The sequence below is a fragment of the Onychostoma macrolepis genome, chromosome 11, assembly GCF_012432095.1.
Source record: "Onychostoma macrolepis isolate SWU-2019 chromosome 11, ASM1243209v1, whole genome shotgun sequence".
Classification (NCBI taxonomy): domain Eukaryota; kingdom Metazoa; phylum Chordata; class Actinopteri; order Cypriniformes; family Cyprinidae; genus Onychostoma; species Onychostoma macrolepis.
This window is the reverse complement of record NC_081165.1, coordinates 25,836,744-25,858,465: the sequence shown is the minus strand read 5'-3', so window position 1 is coordinate 25,858,465 and position 21,722 is coordinate 25,836,744. Positions and strand designations below refer to the sequence as shown.

The window sequence follows — 21,722 nt, the reverse complement described above, 5'->3', positions numbered from 1 at the left end:
GAGGGAAGAAATAATGCAGGTAGTTTTATAATAGAAGAAAAAACATTATATTTGAACTTTTCTTTACTTTAAAACTGAAGTACTTGTCAGAAGTAAGTCTCATCAAGGCTGCCTTTATTTGATCAAAAACAGCCTACAGTAAAAACAGAAATATTGTGAAATATTACAACTGACTATATTTTAAAATGTAATTTATTCCTGAGAAAATAATTTGTCACTGCTTAGCTCATTTGTACACTTTACAATAGTAAACCCAAACTTTTTAATAATTATATTAACTGTGTCTAATGCGTTTCATGCCTGTTTCTCAGCAGCTGAGTGTGTAATTACAGTAGCTAAATGGAGATCATGTATGCAACATACCACCCACACTCTGGCAGGCCACATTGTGTTACCATAGCGATGCAATCTGCTGCTGTCACCTTTCACAAATGCAAAATGCGCTGTTTTATGTTAAAGGCATGTTTATGGTCCTTACACTCGCTGAAGAATGGATGCATTAACATTTGAAATTAAAGCAGTTCTCCATTCTCTATGCAAACATACTTTTTTTTTTTTTTTTTTAATGTAAAACTGAGTATTGGATGAGGCCAAACTCCATTTACATTTTTTATTAGTTGTCATGTCAAGTTATGACAGAAGAGCACAGAGCTCTATACATGTCTTTGCATATATGTATTCTCACATGGTCTTAAAACATGTTTTGCTACAAGTTGTCAGGGAACGTTCTTACAACTTTCACTAAGTTTTTTTTTGTTTTTGTTTTTTTAAAGTTATAGGCCTATTACGAAACATTCTTAATGGAACGTTTATCTCAATATTTGATAAACGTTCTCATAATGTTGAGAGAAAACAGAACGATGTTATTTGTAGCTACTTGATGACCGTTCAAAAAATAAAAATAAATAAACGCCAAATAGGCTAATGTTACATTTTGGGTAAAATATAAAAATATAAGACACGTTCCTATAACCTTTAAAAAAAAAAACCTGGGCATTTCATCATTTTAGAAATGCAAACGTACAATAAAAAATTAAACGAACCCTTAATAAATGTGCTCCAAAAAATGGCAGATTCCTTGGGGAAAGTTGCAAGGAAAAGAGCGAGATGAGTTTATACAGACCTAAGACACGTGTAGGTGGTGAGTGGGTAGATCCGAGCAGAGCAGAAGGTCACACACACACACACACACACGCGCGCGCGAGCAATCACGTTGTCATAGTAATGAAATACGCATAATATTTGTCTCTTGCCAATGTAGTAGCCTACTACAATGCAACAAAGCATTTTGACCTTAAATGCATACTTATTTATCATTTAATGAAGATCATATTTCACGTGTAATAACTTCAGGCGCTGTTAAATGACAACGCGTCCCTGGCATTGAGCAGTCATTAGATGAATCCAGCTCAGCGGGTGTTATCGCTCAGTATTAAACGCCTCCCCCAATGATACTTTATTAACGTGTCGATTCTTATCGCTGTCGGGCAGTAGGTCGTTGTTTTTTGTCTTACTGGAAAAATCCGTAACCTCTTCTTCCCACGCAAAAATCACTTTCTCCGCCTTTTCCTTAAATCTTTGTGAGCGCAGAATATAGCGTATCTGCTGCACGCGACTTTACCAGAACGCGCACTGGAGATCAGATACAAGAAGAGCTGCTGCTACATGGTAAGTCGTGTTTTATTGTTTTAAAATGCAAAGTGCATTAATACACCCTTATTTAAATTAGAATCTAATATTTAACTGAGCTAGCTCTTTGGATGAGGCATCAAACTGTCAATATGATTTCTTTCTTTCCTTCTTTTAGTTTGTTTGTCTCTCCATAATGTACATCCAAACATTAATGCTATGCCTAAAAAACCCTGTAGTCAGAAAACAACTTGTTCTGTTCACAAACATGTTATCAAGCCTCTGTTTTCTCCTGAGTGTGTGAGGTTCTGGTTCAAGGGCGGACCTTTTGCTTCAGTGTTGGAAAGTGGAAAGATTATGGTGCGGGTCAGCTTTGTAGTGCTCACCTGGGGTGTTTGTTGATGTGTGTATTTATGCTGATTTAAGATCAGTGATCAGACCATCAAGCAGGGATCAATGGAGGGAAAACTGGCCCTAGATCAGGTCCAAAGGTGCGTTGTGTACCTCTGCTGTCACTCAGTATGGGGTCACATGGAGGGTGAGAGAAGGTCAGGCCGTATAAAAAACTGTTTCATGTGTGTTTGGCTCGAGTTGAGCTTTACCTGTGACCACTTTAGTCCAGTCTCCAGCATTAACCCACTGCAGAGCAACCATGAGTGGTGAGTGAACCCATATCGAGGTTTTATACTGTAGATTAGAAAGGAAACTCTGAGCTGGGTGAGAAGTAATTTAGTTACTCAAATTTAATTTGGCTTGATGGTGTATTATGGAGTGTATTATTTTTTAATGTTTTCTGACATTAGACAAACAGTAGGCTAATTGGGGTCAGCGGTCTGTATGATGGTTGATTATTTTGTCAGCCAGTCCATAATTTCAGTGTAATTTTCTAGAGTCACAAGGGTCTGAGATTTGAAACAATAATGCACCCAAATTTTATTTTATTTCTTGGAACAAAAACAGTGATGTTTTGCAGAATTACATGGCTTCAGATGTTTTGGAATATAGTGCACATGTCATATAGTTAGGTCACTTTTCTAGTGCTTTTTGTAATTTTCTTTGGAGCTTGACAGCCACAATATTCATTCACTTCCATTGTATGGAAATGAGCAACCTGGACATTCTGATAAACATACTGTGTTCCACTGGAAAAAAATACTATTTAAATTTGGGATGACATGACGGTGATAGAATGCCATGATGGAATATTAATTTTGTAAACTTTTTTTTAAACTGTTTTCTGAGTAATTTTGCATACCCTTGCTGGATTTTTGATAGAACTGCTTTAAAAGTTTTTCCATTTCTGAAATATGCAAAGCTGTTTCTGCATCAGAGCAATAAATAAAAAGGTGATTGCCAGACAAAGTTTAAAATAATAAATACTATGAGAAATATAGCCACAGCTATGAGAAATCAAGTCACAATTTCAAATAATAAAGAAAGCCTTTGCGAGAAATTATGTAATATAAAGTAACATTGTGAGACATAAAGTTGAAATTATGTGCAAAAATATTGCAAGATATGAAGTCACAATTTCAAAGTCATAATAGCAAAATGTAAAATCACTTTATGCAATATAAAATTAAAAATATGTGAAAAAGTCATAACTGCAAGATATAAAGTAACAATTTCAGTCATAATTTCAAAATTTTAAAGTCACCTGGTGAGATATAAAATTGAAATTATGTGGGAAAAAAAAGTAATGCAAGATATGAAGTCACGATTTCAAGATCGTAAATGCACAATGTAGTCACTTTGTGAGATATAAAGTTGAAATTATGCCGAAAAAAGTATTGCAAGATATAAAGTCACATTGTGAATATGAAATTATACAGAGAAAATTAATTGCAAGATACAAAGTAACATCGCAAGATGTAAAGATGCAAATTCAAGGTCATAATTGCAAAAGTGTTAAAGTCATATTGTGAGATATGAAGTTGAAATTATGCTGAGAAAATGAAATTGCAAGATATAAAGACGCAATTTCAAGGTTGTAGTTGTGATATATAAACACACATTATGAAATATAAAGTTGATATTATGGGAAAGTCAAAATTGTGAGATGTAAAATAACATTGTAATATATAAAGTCACATTGCGAGATAGTCATGATAGTGAAACAAAAGATTCTACTGAAAGATATAGTCACATTGTGATATATAAAGTAACAATTTTTAAGCTTATATTTCCAAGATATACAGTCTCATTGTTAGATATGAAGTCAAAATTACTTATTTTTTTTTTACTATATTAAACAAAGAAAATTATTCTGGCAAAATGTGCTTCCATACTAAAAAGACAAGGTGTAAAACCATCAGTATCAGTTGCACTGGTTGAACCACTACGACCCTCACCGGTGAATTCTTTGGCTGTTTGTTCATTATCCAACTCAGCCTCTAATGCAAAACCTAACCCATGTGTGCTCAAGTCAGCTGTGGTGAGTAACCCTGCAGCTTACACACCTTCACTTCCATCCTGGGGTGCGTCTGAAACCGTCTCAGTGGAGACACTGTGTACTGCTTATCTGGAAGTCACGTGATATTTGTTTGTTGTCTTCTGGGTGAGCGCCTCAATATGACATTTATTTTGCATTTACAGTTTTCATAATCAATTAGAGCATGTCATTACCGTAGCCTCTCGTCAGTATGGCATCAGCACGTCATTAAACGAGTTGAGATCAAAGTTAGTGCTTAACTGTGAATTGTGATGGGTAGTTCACCCAAAAAGGACATTTCTGTCATCGTTTATTCACCTTCAAGTTGCTTTTATCACAGAAGAAGAGATTTTGAAGATGTTGGTTACCAAACAGCTGCTGGTCCCCATTAACTTCCATAGAATGGAATTCAGTGGGGTTCATCAAATGGTCGGTTACCTATATTCTTAAAGTGTCCTTATTATGAGTAATGAAAGGTTCATATTTTGGTTTTGGGAGTCCCCAACAACAGGCTGACATGCATGCAAGGTCAAAAACACTTTCATTGTCTTATAATATGCATTTATTTTTACCTTATTTGCTCAACGACTCCCAAACGATTCCTTTAACGATTCATTTTTCCAAACCCTCCTTTGCGTGACGCTAATCTGCGGTGATTGGTCTGATTGGCCAATTTCATTTAAAGCAGCGTTTGTGAGGCAGCTGCTTTGTGTACAGCGTTACCGGGGAAACCATGAAACATCAACATGAAACGGCTTGGGATTCATTTAAAAAATAACTTTAACTTTAACTTTATAATAAGTGTATAAGTGACTAACTTTATACATGGTGTACTTTCAGATTTAAAACTTTGCAGCATGTTCACTTAGAGCTGTGTTACACACTGCATGAAAGGTCATTTTCAAAAATCCATAATAGGGGCACTTTAAAATATGTATTTGTGTACAATAAAAAAAATAATTTACAGTTTTCTTTTCTTTAAAAGAAAGTGAACATCTGGGTACTGTGAGGCAGTGAAAGCATATAATTCCTAAGATTTAAATTGCTCAGTGTTTTTGAAGTATATAGCCATAAGATGTAAACAATGTGTATGTTAATTTATTGGTCAAAATATTGAAAGTTGTCATTATCTATGATTAAAAAACAGGGACAATATTTTTTGTGTGTGTGTGTGTGTTTTTTTTATTATTGTTGTGTGTTCTGTATACTGTAGTATTACTGTTATTATAATAATAAATAAATAAATATTGTGATGTTTATTGATCCTAACTGGTTTTAATACAATTGACAAAAATCACACCATAAATAGTAACCACGGGAAAAACAGATCAAAACAGTATTATATTATAACAAAATTATGACTTTACAAAAGTAAAATAAAATATGAATGAAATAAATATGAGAACATGATAAAACTAATATTTTTAAATATTACTTTAATTTAATAAGAATAATTGTATTTAATATTTTCATTTTTATAAACTTTATAAGCATACAGTCTATGCTTTTGTTGTATGGAAAAGAGCAACTTACATTCTTCAAAATTTCTTATTTTGTTCCAAAAAACCAAAGAATTTTCACTTTTCATACCCTGCAATGACCGATTCGTATTTTGCCATTGAATCACATCGTGATGTAGAGTAGAATACACAAAGTGTGAATTTTAACTGATACAATTTGAGAGATGGTGAACTTTAAGTCACAAAAGAATGAATTTTAGCCTTGATATCGTTCTTTCTGACTTCTCGGCCACAGTTTCCCACGAAACCCTCTTGGACCATGTGTTAGAGCTGATTATGAACGAGAAGCCTCCAAACAGCACTAGTCTGTTTCTGAGTGAAGACTCTGAGAAACCACAGCGCGCTGAGGAGGGCCTCCACCGTCTGTGCCGAGTGTTACAGAAGCAGATGTCAGGAAGTCGACGAAAGATGGGCGGCATCACACGAGACAGCGTCAAGAAGTTCCTGCGGAGGAACACCTTTGTGATCTTCACAGTGGCTGCTGTGGCTTTAGGTGAAGGGGTAAACCAACGGGCAAAACAGCAGGAAAAACACATAATGTTGGGCTTGTTTTTTGTTGATAGTGGCATTGTTTAGGAGGGAAGTATGACGTTTCTCATCTCTTTGACTGCATATAGGGGTGGTGCTGGGTTTCGCGCTGAGGCCTCATAACCTGTCCATCAGGGAGGTCAAGTATTTCTCTTTCCCTGGAGAGCTGCTGATGAGAATGCTTCAAATGCTCGTTCTACCACTCATCGTCTCCAGCCTTGTCACAGGTACACCAGAAAAACACTTCACTCTCTATAGAGCATTCGCTATAAATACACTTTAAATTCCTTTACATTAGTTCATGCATTAGGTATCATGAGCTAACACTCAAAAAGGAAAATTTTGTCATCATATTCTCACCCCCAAATCTGTATTTCTTTCTTCTGTTGAATATAAAAGAAGATATTTTGAAGATTGCTGGTAACCAAACAGTTGACAATATAGCGATTGAATTCCATAGTCATTTTTTTCCATACTATGAAGGTCATTGGCTACCAGCAATTCTTCAAAATTTCTTCTTTTGCGTAGAATATTTGAACTATTGTTATGCATTCAGTGTCTCTGTTTCCTGTGGTTTTGTTTTCTGCAATTTTACTATATAAATCAGTTCTGTTAACCTTTGGGGTTAGTCAAATTTAAATATATATATATATATATATATATACACTGTATATGAAGAGTGTATTTGGAAAAACAGATAACTCAGTTTTTTTTTTTAATGTTCAAAAATCATGTTTTTTATCATGTTTTTATTGTGTTAGTTCGCTGTATTTTTCTTGTTATTTTTACTTAATCAAAATAACAAAATAATAAGTTTGAGATTAATTGGAATGCACAATGAAAAAAACATGATTTTTGAAAATTGTTAAATGAACTTTCTCTCTCTCTCTCTCTCTCTCTCTATATATATATACCTTTACTTTTAAGTCAGAAAGGATGCAACAAATTGATCAAAAGTGTAACAGAAAAACAGTAAGACATTAAGACATTTACAATGTCACAAGATTTCTGTTTCAGATAAATGCTTTCGTTTAAACTTTCTATTCATCAGTGAATCCTAAAAATATATAACACTTTACACCAGGAGCGTAGGTTTGATTTTGGCATTGGAGGGGACATAACGGCAGACAACAAATGTTTAATTGTTTGATCAAAATTATTGCTAGGGACAATTTAGTAGTGGCTGCATATTGGTGGGGACATATAATAGCGTCTCTACTAAACTCTACACCCTTGAAAATCATAACAAGTGATGGACTTTGACTTTGGAAACTATAGTTCAACTCCACTCCAAAACAAAACAAATTAACCATGGTTTTGCTACACTAACCATAGTGTAACATGGTATTTGTAGTAAAACTGGTTATGCAACAAAACATGGCAACAAATCACATTTCGTGAACTGAATGATTCGCGATGCACGCTCTGTAATAATGGTTTGCGAATCATTATTCAGATCGGCACTTCAGCATATTAGAATAATTTCTGAAAGATCATGTGACAATGAAAACTCGAGTAATGATGCTGAAAATTCAGCTTTACATCAGGAATAAATTAATTTTAAAATATATTAAAATAGAAAACAGTTATAATTTGTAATAATATTTTGCAATATTACAGTTCTACTATATTTGTGATAAAATACATTTCAGAAAATAAGTCTTTTAAAAAAATATCTTATTGCTCCCAAACTTTTGAATGGAAATGCATGCAGTATCTTTAAAAAAAAAAACAGTATATGTGACCCTGGACCACAAAACCAGTCTTAAGTGTCAATTTTTCAAAATTGAGATTTATACATCCTCTGAAATAAGCTGAATAAATAAGCTTTCCATTGATGTATGGTTTGTTATGATCGGACAAAATTTGGCCGAGATACAACTATTTGAAAATCTGGAATCTGAGGGTGCAAAAAAATCTAAATATTGAGAAAATCACCTTTAAAGTTGTCCAAATGAAGTTCTTAGCAATGCATATTACTAATCAAAAATGAAGTTTTGATACATTTATGTTAGGAAATTTACAAAATATCTTCATGGAACATGATCTTTACTTAATATACTAATGATTTTTGCCACAAAAGAAAAATCTATAATTTTGACCCATACAGTGTATTTTTGGCTATTGCTACAAATATACCCCAGCGACTTAAGACTGGTTTTGTGGCCCAGGGTCACATATGTAAAAATGAACACTGACCAATTATCAGTATGTTAAACTATTTAACCATAAACTATTTAATCAAAATGGTGATTTACAGTGTGATTGTCACAGAAATGTTGAACAACAGGTCTTTTGTCTCTTGCTGTTGCATGCCTTCAGGAATCTCCTCTTTAGACAGCAAGGCCTCTGGGAAGATGGGAATCCGGGCCATCGTCTACTACATGGTGACCACATTTATAGCGGTTTTCATCGGTATTGTAATGGTGATTATTATCAGGCCTGGTAAAGGCAGCAGGGACAGTCCATTGGCCTCTAGTGGCAGCATTGAGCCGGTGCAGGCCGCTGACGCTTTTCTGGACCTGATAAGGTGGGAAAAAGTTTAGTTGGACTGATGTGCTGCTTGTTTGTCTTTTAGATGCTATGGGATCTAATTTTTCTCATTCTTCTTACAGAAATATGTTTCCACCAAATTTAATTGAGGCCTGCTTTAAACAGGTTTGTGAATCCTCTCCGATTTGGTACTAGGGCTGTTTGATATAAAATTGATATCACAATCAGCGTTGAGTGTGATGCATTACTAATGCATTAAATACTGTAATTTAAGTACCTTTCCCTTCAAAAAGAAAGGGATTATTCTTCATTTAATTACAGTTACTCCTGATGTAATACTGTGTAGACCAATAGAACAATTCTAGTTAACATCAAAATTTATCATCTAATGTTAAAATGTAAGCTTTTAATGTAACCATCTCCCTTTAAATACAGTTAAAGAATAATTAATGCAATTTTATATTATATATTTGAAAGAATTAAAAGTGCAGTTTATCCTTATATTGTTCAACTGGTCAAGGTTGATATGGGATTTAGAAAGTAATTAGTAATAAGCAATGCAATACTTTTCATATCGCAATATATATTGCAGAAAATCAATACAAACATTATTTTTTTTCCAATATCGTGCATGCTAATCACCCATTTTTCTTGCAGTACAAAACACTATACAAGAAAACCGTGTTGACCAAAAATGTCACCATCGTGGTCAATGCGACAGACAGCTTTAACTCTACGGACCTCAGCCAAGCGTCCAACTTCAGCACAGTCCTGCAGACCATCCAGGAGACGGTGGAAGAGGTGGTGCCTGTCTCCGCTTCCTCGAATGGGGTGAACGCCTTAGGGTTGGTGGTCTTCTCCATGTGCTTTGGATTAGTGATTGGAAACATGAAACAGCAGGGCCAGGCTCTCCGGGACTTCTTTGACTGCCTGAATGAAGCCATAATGCGCTTGGTGGCCATCATTATCTGGTTAGTGTGTGATTATGATGTTCTGATAACCTTCCTGCTGAATCATTGACAGTAAGGCAGTCATTTAGAAGAGAGCTTGCATTTTGTCCTGTCTATTAATTTATTTAAAAAAAACAAAAAAAAAGCAACTTACTGTAATACACCTCTTCAGTAACCATGCTTTTCATTTCTGTAGTACAGTTTATTTAGAATTTTTTGGGGGAACAAAAAGTAAAGATGCCAGTGAGATACTGTACATTATTATAATGATAAAATAAGTCACATAAAAGAATTTGAAATTTTTAAACATAACTGTTTTACTACTTATTATTATTTGAAAAACTTGTTTGCCACATGAAATTAATGGTAAAATTAATTTGGTGTGACTCACCAAAAATGTAATTTAATAAAATGTTAAAAATACTTTTTTAACTTGATATATAATACTGATTAAGATGTGTACTCTCTAATATATTCAAGGTGTAAGGAACGTTTCTTAAAATTATATGAACGGTTTTTTTTTTTTGACATGAAACGTAAATACAATTTTTTTAAACTTTAAGAAAGTTTTATTTTTATGATTTTTCCTTTTTTTTCTTGGATTAGTATGCCATATTAATGAGAAACTCATAATTACACATTAATACAGTATGTCATGATATTTAGAATAAAATAAAGCATCTCTTAATTCTGACTCAGTATCTTGTAATAATGAGAACATTACTCATAATTACTAATAATGACTTAACATCTCATAATGATAAGAAACTTTGTCTTAGTAGTGTTAATATACATACAATAAGTGGAAATTGTTTCTTATTACATCATAATTGTTTTCTTAACATTATGACATCTTAACTGAGAATTATGAGAAAGTTTATACAGTTTATACTTATACATACTAACTCATTATTATGAAAGTTTCTCATTATAATGAAATTATGAGATTTTTCCCTAAATATTATGACATAAATATAGTTTCATAGGAAGTGTAATTTTTATGAGAAAGGTTCTCATTATTATAATATAGCCTACTATATTTTTCTTTATTATGACAAATGTTATTTTTATTTATTATTTTTTCTTTATCTTTATTATGACAAATGTTCTTAAAATAATCAGGTGCTAAGTCATAATTATTTATATTTTTATTAGTGCTGACAAATGATTAAAAGTTTTTGTTTGAATAATATATATGTGTGTTCTGTGTATATTTAATATGTATATAAATACACACTCATACAGTATATATTTAGAAAATATGTACGTGTTTACATGTCTATATTTATATTCATATAATTTATATTATAAATAAATATATTTAATATATAAACATAACATATTTTTCTGAAATATATACATGCATGTGTTTGTATTTATATATACATAATAAATATACACAGTACACATACATATATTATGTAAACAAAAACTTTTATTTTGGATGCGATTAAGCGTTTGACAGCACTAATTTTTATAGTTAAAATATGAGTATATTTCTAAATATTATTTTCTAAATATCATGGCAAATTATTTTGGAATCATGAGAAAGTTTCTGATTATTATGATATACAAATTCATTATTATGAGGATTTATGTTAACATTAAAATACAAATTGCACATATCGCATATTACAAATATCATGCAATAAAATGTAAAGTTAATAAAAAAATCAAAATTGTATAAAATGTACTATTTGTGACCCTGGAGCACAAAACCAGTCTTAAGTCGCTGGGGTATATTTGTAAATAATGTAATAACCAAAATACATTGTATGGGTCAAAATTATAGATTTTTCTTTTATGCCAAAAATCATTAGGATATTAAGTAAAGATTGGATTGCTAAGAACTTCATTTGAACAACTTTAAAGGCGGTTTTCTCAATATTTAGATTTTTTTTGCACCCTCAGATTCCAGATTTTCAAATAGTTGTATCTTAGCCTTAAATTGTCCGATCCTAACAAACATTACATCAACGGAAAGATTACTTATTCAGCTTTCAGATGATGCATAAATCTCAATTTCGGAAAATTGACCCTTATGAATGGTTTTGTGGTCCAGGGTCACATTTATGAAATAATTGCTGTAAAATGTCTCTTCTGAGCAGGTATGCTCCAGTGGGAATCCTCTTCCTGATCGCAGGGAAGATCGTTGAGATGAAAGATCTTGCTCAGGTGGGCGGACAGTTAGGGATGTACACGGTTTCTGTCATTGTCGGACTCCTCATCCACGGCCTGTTCGTTCTGCCGCTGCTCTTCTTTGTGGTGACCAAGAAGAACCCTTTCACCTTCATCGCTGGGCTGCTGCAGGCTCTGATCACAGCTCTAGGCACCTCATCCAGGTATAAACGTATTGTAAACCTCCATGTAGGGAACTCAGTATACTTTACACATCTTACAGCAACAATACAGAGCAAATCGTCTGTTGTTGTTCTCACAGATAGTTGAGTAGATCAGTTGGTCCAGTACCAGATGGTGTTTCTAGCTGATACACATTAAAGACCCCGTGGAATGGTTTTATCAATATAGTGTATCAATAATGTGTCAATATAGTACAGCACATATGAAAGGGGATCCTGTAGCTTTTAATAAACATTGATTGAAGGACAAAATCAAGCCATTTGATGAATAAAATTCTAGCTTCTTCCTTCACAACCGGTTGATGACTGGACAAGGGAATAAAGTACATCTGTAAATAAAATATTTGTTATAGCTATTGTTGGGCAGACGTATGTAGTGTTTATAGTTTATAGAATTAGATAGCATTTTATTAGAAAAATATTTCCAAGATTAACCATATTTTTATTAATTTATTATAATATAGTTTGATTATACATACAGTAAATATTAATTTAATATGATATGATATCAATAAAATTATATTCTCTCATATTTTAATTGTGTATATCAGCTAAAAGTTTATTTTGTCATATTTTAGCGCTATGCCATTACGGAGTTATTATTGTAAACTAAAATTAAAAGTAAAAACCTAAACATTTTTTAAATTAAATAAATGTTAACTGAAATAAATAAAATGTAAAAAACGGAAGCTTATTTTATTTCTGCTTGTTTCTGAGGCAAAATTTCGTATTATCATTTAGTTGATCTTGATGTGCTAAAATAACTAAAACTGAAACTGATATAAAAAAAACTATATAGACACTTTTAGAACAACAAAAACTAATGAAAATGAAACAAAATTACTAAAATAATATAGAATCAGAAGGAATCATAAAATATAAAAATATAATAAAATATAATAATATATAATTCAAAATGTTACCAAAAAATTTAATAGCATCTCAGTGATACTAAAATAACACTTCACTAGCATATAAATGACCTCAAAGCTAAACATCAACAAAATATTTGGCATGTGATCTGAATAACAAGTACTGAATATCATTATTAATTTCCCCCATTTGCCCTTGTATAGTTTGCTTGTCATTTAGGAGACATTTAAGAAGACACAATTTAATGAATAGATTCTCATTCTGAATCCATGAGGTTGCAGCATTTAGCTATTTACACTTAGCCATCCTAAATATGTAAAGTATCTAACAATTTTTTGATGTGCCCGAAAGCACAATGATGATTACATCTTAGTAATTCAACTCTTAATTTCAGTTGACCTTCTTGTCTTCCTCAGCTCTGCCACCCTGCCCATCACTTTCCGTTGTCTTGAAGAAAACAACCATGTGGACAAACGAGTGACACGTTTTGTGCTGCCAGTTGGAGCCACAATCAATATGGATGGCACTGCTCTGTACGAGGCAGTGGCGGCCATTTTTATTGCCCAGGTCAATGACATGGACCTGAACTTTGGGCAGATCCTCACCATCAGGTTAGTTTTGGCCAGCACAAGTTCTGAAGGAGTCTTTATCTCCTTATTGCAAACAATATCTCCTGTGGGCTATTTCCCATCAAACTCCAAATTAAAAAGCCCTCATGTTTCCTGCAGCATTACGGCGACCGCCGCTAGCATCGGAGCAGCAGGCATCCCTCAGGCTGGGCTGGTTACCATGGTGATAGTATTGACATCGGTGGGACTGCCCACAGAGGACATTACACTGATCATCGCGGTGGACTGGTTCCTGTGAGTCTCTCTCAAATGTCACGCTGAAGCATGCGGCTCCAGTAGAGAGCACTCTCTCAAAGGTTATTGATACATAATGCAGACCGCTAATCTAAAGGAGTGTTGACACATTCGGCTTTCATATTGCTAAACACTGTATTGAATATGTTAAACGTTTCTCTTCAGTGACTTGTATGCAGAAAGTTCCTTTACTTAACAGATTATTAATGATGTTTGCTAATGTAAGCATTACTATTACTGATGCTTGTTTAAAGTGATAGTTCACTCAAAAATGAAAATTCTGTCATTAACTACTCACCCTCATGTCGTTCCAAACCTGTAAGACCTCCGTTCATCTTCGGAACACAAATTAAGATATTTTCGATGAAATTCAAGAGCTTTCTGGCCCTCCATAGAAAGCAACGCAACTGACACGTTCAAGGTCCAGAAAGGTAGTAAGGACATGGTTAAAATTGTCCATGTGACATCAGTGGTTCAACCATAATGTTATGAAGCTACGAGAATACTTCTTGTGCACAAAGAAAACTAAAATAACAACTTTTATTCAACAATTTCTTCTCTTCCGGGTCAGTCTTCGCCGCGCGTTCACGAGAGTAGCACGATGCATACATGTGATGCTGCTGACGCAGGAACCGGCGTTCTGACATAGAACGTCTATCTCTCTTAGTTCATCGTCTGTATTCTGGTTCGAATAAGTAAGGTTGGACGAAAAAATTGCAAGTCATCCTATCTGTGCATTCCTCTGCTTGTAAACAAGGCGCAGCACATCCGGGTTCTATGTCAGAACACTGCCTTCTGCGTCAGCAGCATCACGTGTATGCGTCGTGCTACTCTTGTGAATGCGCGGCGAAGACTGACATGGAAGAGAAGAAATTGCTGAATAAAGTCGTTATTTTTGTTTTCTTTGTGCACAAAAAGTATTCGCGTAGCTTCATTAAATTACTGATGAACCACTGATGTCATGTGGACTATTTTAATTATGTCTTTACTACCTTTAAGAAAGCCTATTACCTTTAGAAAGTTCTTGGATTTCATCAAAAATATCTTAATTTGTGTTCCAGATGAACGAAGTTCTTACGGGTTTGGAATGACATGAAGATGAGTAATTAATGACAGAAGTTTCATATATTGGTGAAATAAGCCTTTAAAGGGGTCTTATTATGCTCTTTTGCGAAGTCTTGATACTAAAATAGGTTTTTGCTTGATTGTTCCAAAAGCACATTATTTTTCACATATTTTACCTTCCCTGTCTCTTCCCTGTTTAGTTCTTGTTTTCATGAAACCCCTCCTTCCGAAATAGGAAATGTGCTCTTATTGGTTAGCTGACCCAATGTTTTGTGACTGGCAAACCACTTACAGCGCGTTCCGAAAATGTCACGCCCCTAACCATAACTGCGAGTTTCTTCTGCTCAGCTGTGAATATTAACGATGGTGTCAGTTTTGGCATACCAGTATGAACCCAGTTCATGGCAACAACACACTACTAAAGCAACTCTTCTTCGCCATATTCTGTTGTGCAGCTCAACAAGGCCTCGCCCCTTTTTTGCATATTTTGTGGTGGGAATTATTTAAATGAGAAGTGTGCTGTAGTTTGAACAAGCCGTTTGTTGTAGTTAAGGAGAATATCTCCTTTTAGAGTGGAGTTTGAGCTTTGTATAGCCTTGCAGGTCTTACACAGTAACTAAAGCTGAAACAGTGTAAAAGCACAATAGGACTCCTTTAAACAAACTCTAAATACACTTTTAAGTATTAAATTTAGTCACATAACCAGTCCTGCTAATGTGCATCAGACACAAATGATGCCTCAAACTCATGTGGTTTGTTGAGGAAAGGTGTGCTGTTACTTTTCTAAGCAGTAGGGTGATTTACAGTTGGTAAAAACAGGCTAAAACATGCCATGTAATTGATGGAGGGCCCAAAACTTTTGACTTGGACCAGTAAGAGACCGACTTAATCACCCTAGAAACCACCTAGGGAATGCCTTGGCAACCACCCATAACACACCAGCAACTGCATAGCAACACCTTGGCAACCACCCTAGAAACCACCTGGGGACCATTGGCAGTGACCCTAATCCTAAGCCTAACCTAACCTAGCCATAGCTCAACACAAAAGCAAATTCATAGCAACACCTTGGCAACCACCCTAGAAACCACATAGGCAATGCCTTGGCAACAACACACATCACACAAGCAACTGCATAGCAACACCTTGGCAACCACCATAGAAGCCACCTAGGGAATGCCTTGGAAACCACCCACATCACCCTAGCAACTGCATAACATGTTAAAAAACACTTTTACATCATAGCACCTGTATAGTAACAGATTGACAACCACTCCAAACACCCTAGCAAGATGAGAAAAACCATCCATAACACCTTAGCATCTGCATAGCAACAACCTAGCAACAAATTGGAAACCACCTATAACACCCTAGAAACTACATAGCAACATGCTAAACGACCCAGCACACCTTAACACTTGGAAAAACAATATCTTAGCAACACCTGCCAACACCTTGACAACCACCCACAACACACCAGCAACTGCATAGCAACACTTTAGCAACCACCTGGGGACCACCTCAGCAACCACCCACAACACACCAGCAACTGATTAGCAACACCTTCAGTTCAGTTCAGTTCAGTTCAGTTCATCTTTATTCATTTCCCGAAGGCAATTTGGTTGCAGCACACAAGCATTCCACATAAACAACACACAATACAAAAGTCCATCCATTTCCTTCCTAAAAAGTCCTTATCTTAAATTTAAAAATTTTACAGCTGAGGGGATAAATGAATGTCTAAACCGATTTGTTTTACTAGTCGGGGTTCTATAACGAATACCAGAAGGGAGAAGGTTAAACTCATAATACATTGGGTGGGAATCATCTAACAAAATGCTCTGGGCTTTACCCAGAACCTGTCTATGATATAACTGGGCCATAGACATCTGCTTACTTCCCGTTATTTTATTTCCCTGATTTACCATCCTCTCAAGACAATTTTTATTTTTCACATTTAGAAAGTTAAACCAGCACAACAGTGAGAAAGATAACAGTGACTCAATATAAGATCTGTAGAACATGCACATCAATGTTTTGTCCACATTAAATGACCTTAATTTCCGCAGACAATACAATCTTTGCTGCCCCCTCTTACACAAAACATCAGTATTGGGAGAAAAGGACAATTTATTATCCAAAACAATACCCAAATACTTATACTGTTCAACAATCTCAACACCTACTCCATTTATACTTGTTTGCTTATTGTGAGTAGATTTCCTCCTAGAGTTAAAATCAATAGTCATCTCCTTAGTTTTAGAAACATTAAGTTGTAAGAAGGTGTTCCGACACCACATAATAAAATCATCAACCACAGGACCATACATAGAGTCCTCCTCACTCATTAAGCTAACGATTACAGAATCATCAGCGAATTTTATAATATGCCTATGTCTATAACTACTCTTACAATCATTTGTGTACAAGATAAATAATAAAGGAGAAAGGACACATCCTTGAGGTGACCCAGTAGATGACACCAGCCATTTAGAAAAACAGTCATTTACTTTAACTCTCTGTGTTCTCTGCACGAGGAAATCTAAAATCCATCCTACAAGACTAAGATCCAGCCCAAATTCATTTATGAGTTTTTCGACTAAAATATGTGGCTGAATAGTATTAAAAGCAGATGAAAAATCAATAAAAAGTAATTTAACAAATGTTTTCGGCTTTTCCAAATGCTGAAGTACTAAGTGTAAGAGAGTCGCTACTGCATCCTCTACCCCTCGTTTAGACCTATAGGCAAATTGTAGGGAGTCTAAAGAACTCTGTGTCCTTTGCATAATTTCTTTCTTAACTAATCTTTCAAAACATTTCATAACTAGGGATGTCAGCGCCACAGGTCTAAAATCGTCCAATCCCTGTACATTTTGCTTTTTAGGTACTGGAACCACTGTAGACCGCTTCCACAGTGCAGGTACTTTTTGTAAACCTTGGCAACCACCCTAGAAGCCTCCTAGAGAATTTCTTGGCAATGGCATACAACACAACAGCAACTATATAGCAACACCTTGGAAACCACCCACATCACCCTAGCAACTGCATAACATCATTGTACAAAATTCCTTGCCTCAACCACTCAGTACACCATATCACCTGCATAGCAACACCTTGGCAACCATTCTAACACCCTAGCAACATGAGAGAAACCATTAGAAGACATTAGCATCTGCATAGCATCACCTTGGAAACACCCTAGAAACTACAAAGCAACATGCTAAATCACCCAGCACACCTTAACACCTGCAAATACAGCACCCTAGCAACTGCCTGCCAACACCTTGGCAGCCACCCACAACACCCTAGCAACTGCATAGCAACAAACAACCAAACAAAAAACCAATCTGAACACTTTAGCACCTGCAAAGTAACACCCTAGAAACTGCATAATAACAAGCTAGAAACCACTCATAACGCCTCAACCAATCAGAACACATTAGTGTCTGTATAGTAACACCCTGGCAACCACCCACAACACCCTAGCAACATGCTAAAAACCACTCTAAACACCTTAGCAACATATTAGCAGCATTGCGGTGGTGAGCTTTTCATGGTCAAACACCACTCACACCTGAAGAAAACGGATTTAATGTAAATGTTTTTGTGTGGTTGTTCAGGGATCGACTCAGGACCACCACCAACGTGCTGGGAGATTCATTCGGTGCTGGGATCGTTGAGCATCTGTCACGACAGGAACTCGAGAACCAGGATGTGGAAATCAGCAACTCTGTGATCGAGGAGAATGAAAAGCCATACCAGCTGATCTGTCAGGAGAACGACTCTCTCAAACATCGCAACAGTGAAACCACAATGTAATTATCCTCAAATCTTTATAGTTCACACCAACGGACTGTAAAAAAAGATTTGGGTCCCAAGTGTGTGCAGTAGTGATTCAGTTGGAGCCCGCGCCAGTAGTGATCATGAGGTGGAGCTGCGGTATCAAAATCCCACCCAAGCTCCCACAGATCCAATCACAAGCCCTCAATCATGACACCACACCCCGTTTTTATAGCATCAAATAACTAACTAAAATCAACCATTTTAGAAAAACAAACACTTGAACATATAGACCAATTCGGTGTTTGCAAACAGTGATGATGGTTTTTGTGGGCAGAGACTATCTGGTGCTAGAAAATGACAGTTTTCAAGTAGCAGTTTATGGAAGCCATGGAATAAAAGACAAAAAGCAAAAAAAAAAGAAGGTATATTTGAATTTATATTTCAAAATTCTGATTTTATTCTCGCAATTCCGAGATTATATCTCACAATTCTGATACGAAGTCATGAGTTTATATCCCACAGTTCTGGATTTTTTCCTCAGAATTTACAAACTCGATATTGATGAGTTAAATCCAGTTCTAAAGATATAAATTTGCATTTGCGAGAAAAAGTCAGAATTTTGAGATAAAATAGGTAAATGTATAGTCCATAGTCTGTCCATTTAAACATTAGTCTCTTTAGTCTTTGACGACGGTATTCTATAAAAATGATTTGCATTCCGATTCTGACATCCAAAGGCACTACAACAATACATTTTTTTTCTCTTATTCCATAGATTTTACCCATTTCCCTCCACTTGTGACGAGTGTTTTTCTGCCACCACAATGCGCACACAGCTGCAGGTGACATAACTGTGACATCTACTCCAAATTGGTCTATATCAGCATGATAAGAACTACCTAAAATGATGGAAACCATCTCTGGGAAAAATTAATTTCAAGTGTTATTTGATTTTTAAGTTTGGCTTACATCCCATTTGTTTACATGGAGAGGGTGTGGTTTATGACCTGTATACCAGATGGCGATCAAAATGTTTTAGCTTCACTTTTTGGAACATGCGAGGCAAACTTGTTCACACTTAAAGCACTGTTATATTAAACATTTTTCTGAAAATTAGAACATGCTCACGCTCACTGCTTTTCTGTGAGGGGTAGGTTTAAGGTGGGGTTAGGGGTGGTCATTTGTACAAATTTGCCACCTCATGAAATAAGTACGATTTTTCAAGCTCATACGAATTTGTATGAATTAGCCACCTTGTAAAAAATATAAATTTGCTGTGAGATCAGGATGGATTTGTGGTTTTATCCATCAGTATTTTAATTTACTTTGAAACAAATCACATCCAAGGCACAGTAGCACCCAATTAAAACAACACTATGCTAGTTTTATAATGCTGATTTGAGACTGTTAAAAACATCAAGGTCTTTGTAAATTGTTTAAAGTATAAATATTGTTTTAGAGTTGGTTGATGTCATTAAACATGCATTATTACTTAATGCTGTATTACCTCATACACACAATGCCAAACTCATAGATGATACATGTGGAGACAAAGGGAACATTTTTGAGTTACTTTGATGTTCTTATTGTGGTTTTGTTATCTAGGTTAACAATGATGTTAATTTTGTAGATGTTTATTATATGATATTGTAATCAATTATTTATATTATGTAATGTTTCTTTGATGAATTTAGCTTTTGCCTTATTGTTTCATGATGGACTGTGAAGTACATATGTATAATTCCTCCCTTATTAAAGGGACAGTTCATCCAAAAATGAAAATTCTGCCATCATTTAATCACCCTCCACTTGTTCCATGAGGCCTGTATGAGTTTCTGTCTTCTGTTGAACACTAAAGAAGATAATTTGAAGAATGTTTGTAACCAGAAGTCAGCGCTATCCATTGACTTCCATGGTATGGAAAAAATACTATGGAAGTCAATGGCTACCGTCAACTGTTTGGTAAATGATGACAGAATTGTCATTTTTGGGTGTACTGTTCCTTTAAGAATGGCTTTTATTAACATTATTTGTTTGGATTTATTCTTGATGGCACACATCAGCAGGGTGTAAAGTTTTTGTGAAGAGTGGTTTATGAGGAATAATATTTTAGTTTTGTGGTGGAATATGACTGATTATTCTAGTGTGTTCTGGTTCTCCAGCCAGTTTGTGTTGTGCTTTGCTGGTTGTTTTAAGTATTTTTTGAGATCTATTTGCCAGCTTTATAAATATCCTCAGATTGTGCTGCCCGTATTGCACATGTGTCTGTGTGAAATACTTGAATCTACCACAGTCTCCAAAGGTCTCATATCAGTATTAGTCAAATGGATTCACTTCAAAATCCTCTCTCTTAAGTTTGAATCCACAGTATATACTTTTAGTAGAGATTGCTTTTAAATGCAAACTATGTGAAAATGGTGTAATGTTGTTTAATATTACTTATAAATAAGTATTTATATGGTACCATTTTGTACTGTACTGTACTTGGGTAGTTGACAAATAAAAATTGGACTGTGTCCTATGGTGTGACAGCAAAAATGCAGAAAAAACAACAACATACAAATAAAAAATTTTTCACAAAAAATTACATTTTTGCTGTCACATTATAGGACACATTGATATGTCAACTACCCACTTATTAATTTTGAGTTTGCCCTTTTGAGTTAATGGTCTAGTGTGGGCATATATTTGACTTGAATTATTTGGTATTTTGAATTCTGGAAGGTGTTAAGATGAATAAAGGGCTCAGGAATAAAATTACTCAGTTTACAGTGTTCTCTTGTTGAAAACAAACCACAAAACACTGTCACCGAATAACAGCATATCAACAAAACAGCATCCTCTAGTGGTGTGTAATGGATTCAGGAATTTTTACCTGAATGCATGTGTCTGTGAATTGATAGATGGACATGTGTATCATTCATCAATCTTTTGAAAATGGAAATTGGAAATATGTCACTGGAACTTTTCTATATCATTCCTGTAACTCAAATAGCAGCGCACAGTGCTGTTAATGCCAAGTCATGGGTTTGATTCCCAGGGAAAGCAAGAACTGATAATGAGTATCTTGAATGCTGTTGCTTTTGATAAAAGTGTCTGCCACTTGCATGAAATGTAAAGAATCTGACATTTCTTTTCTCTTTCTTTCTTTTGATCAAACAAAAATGACCTTATAGTTGCTCTCAGTATAAATTTACTTGCACTGGAAAGCGCAATAGCTCAGCTCT

General features: G+C 35.0%; 1 protein-coding gene across 3 annotated transcripts; it reads left to right on the top strand.

Annotated features, from left to right (window-relative positions):
* Positions 1–1,166: 1,166 nt before the first annotated feature.
* Positions 1,167–21,234, top strand: slc1a6 (solute carrier family 1 member 6). 3 transcript variants are annotated; one of them, XM_058791285.1, is made up of 12 exons: positions 1,167–1,668; positions 5,816–6,073; positions 6,198–6,335; positions 8,431–8,638; positions 8,724–8,766; positions 9,259–9,572; positions 11,660–11,893; positions 13,201–13,395; positions 13,513–13,647; positions 17,597–17,632; positions 18,333–18,527; positions 19,271–21,234. In XM_058791285.1, exons 2-12 carry the CDS (start codon positions 5,857–5,859, stop codon positions 19,344–19,346), a joined length of 1,791 nt encoding a protein of 596 aa, XP_058647268.1. In that variant the 5' UTR covers positions 1,167–1,668; positions 5,816–5,856; the 3' UTR covers positions 19,347–21,234. The 3 variants fall into 3 exon arrangements, 2 of the variants coding, with proteins under 2 accessions (XP_058647268.1, XP_058647269.1); XM_058791286.1 differs by lacking the exon at positions 17,597–17,632; XR_009273374.1 differs by lacking the exons at positions 17,597–17,632; positions 19,271–21,234 and having other exon boundaries at positions 13,513–13,709; positions 18,333–18,467.
* The last annotated feature ends 488 nt before the right edge of the window (positions 21,235–21,722 follow it).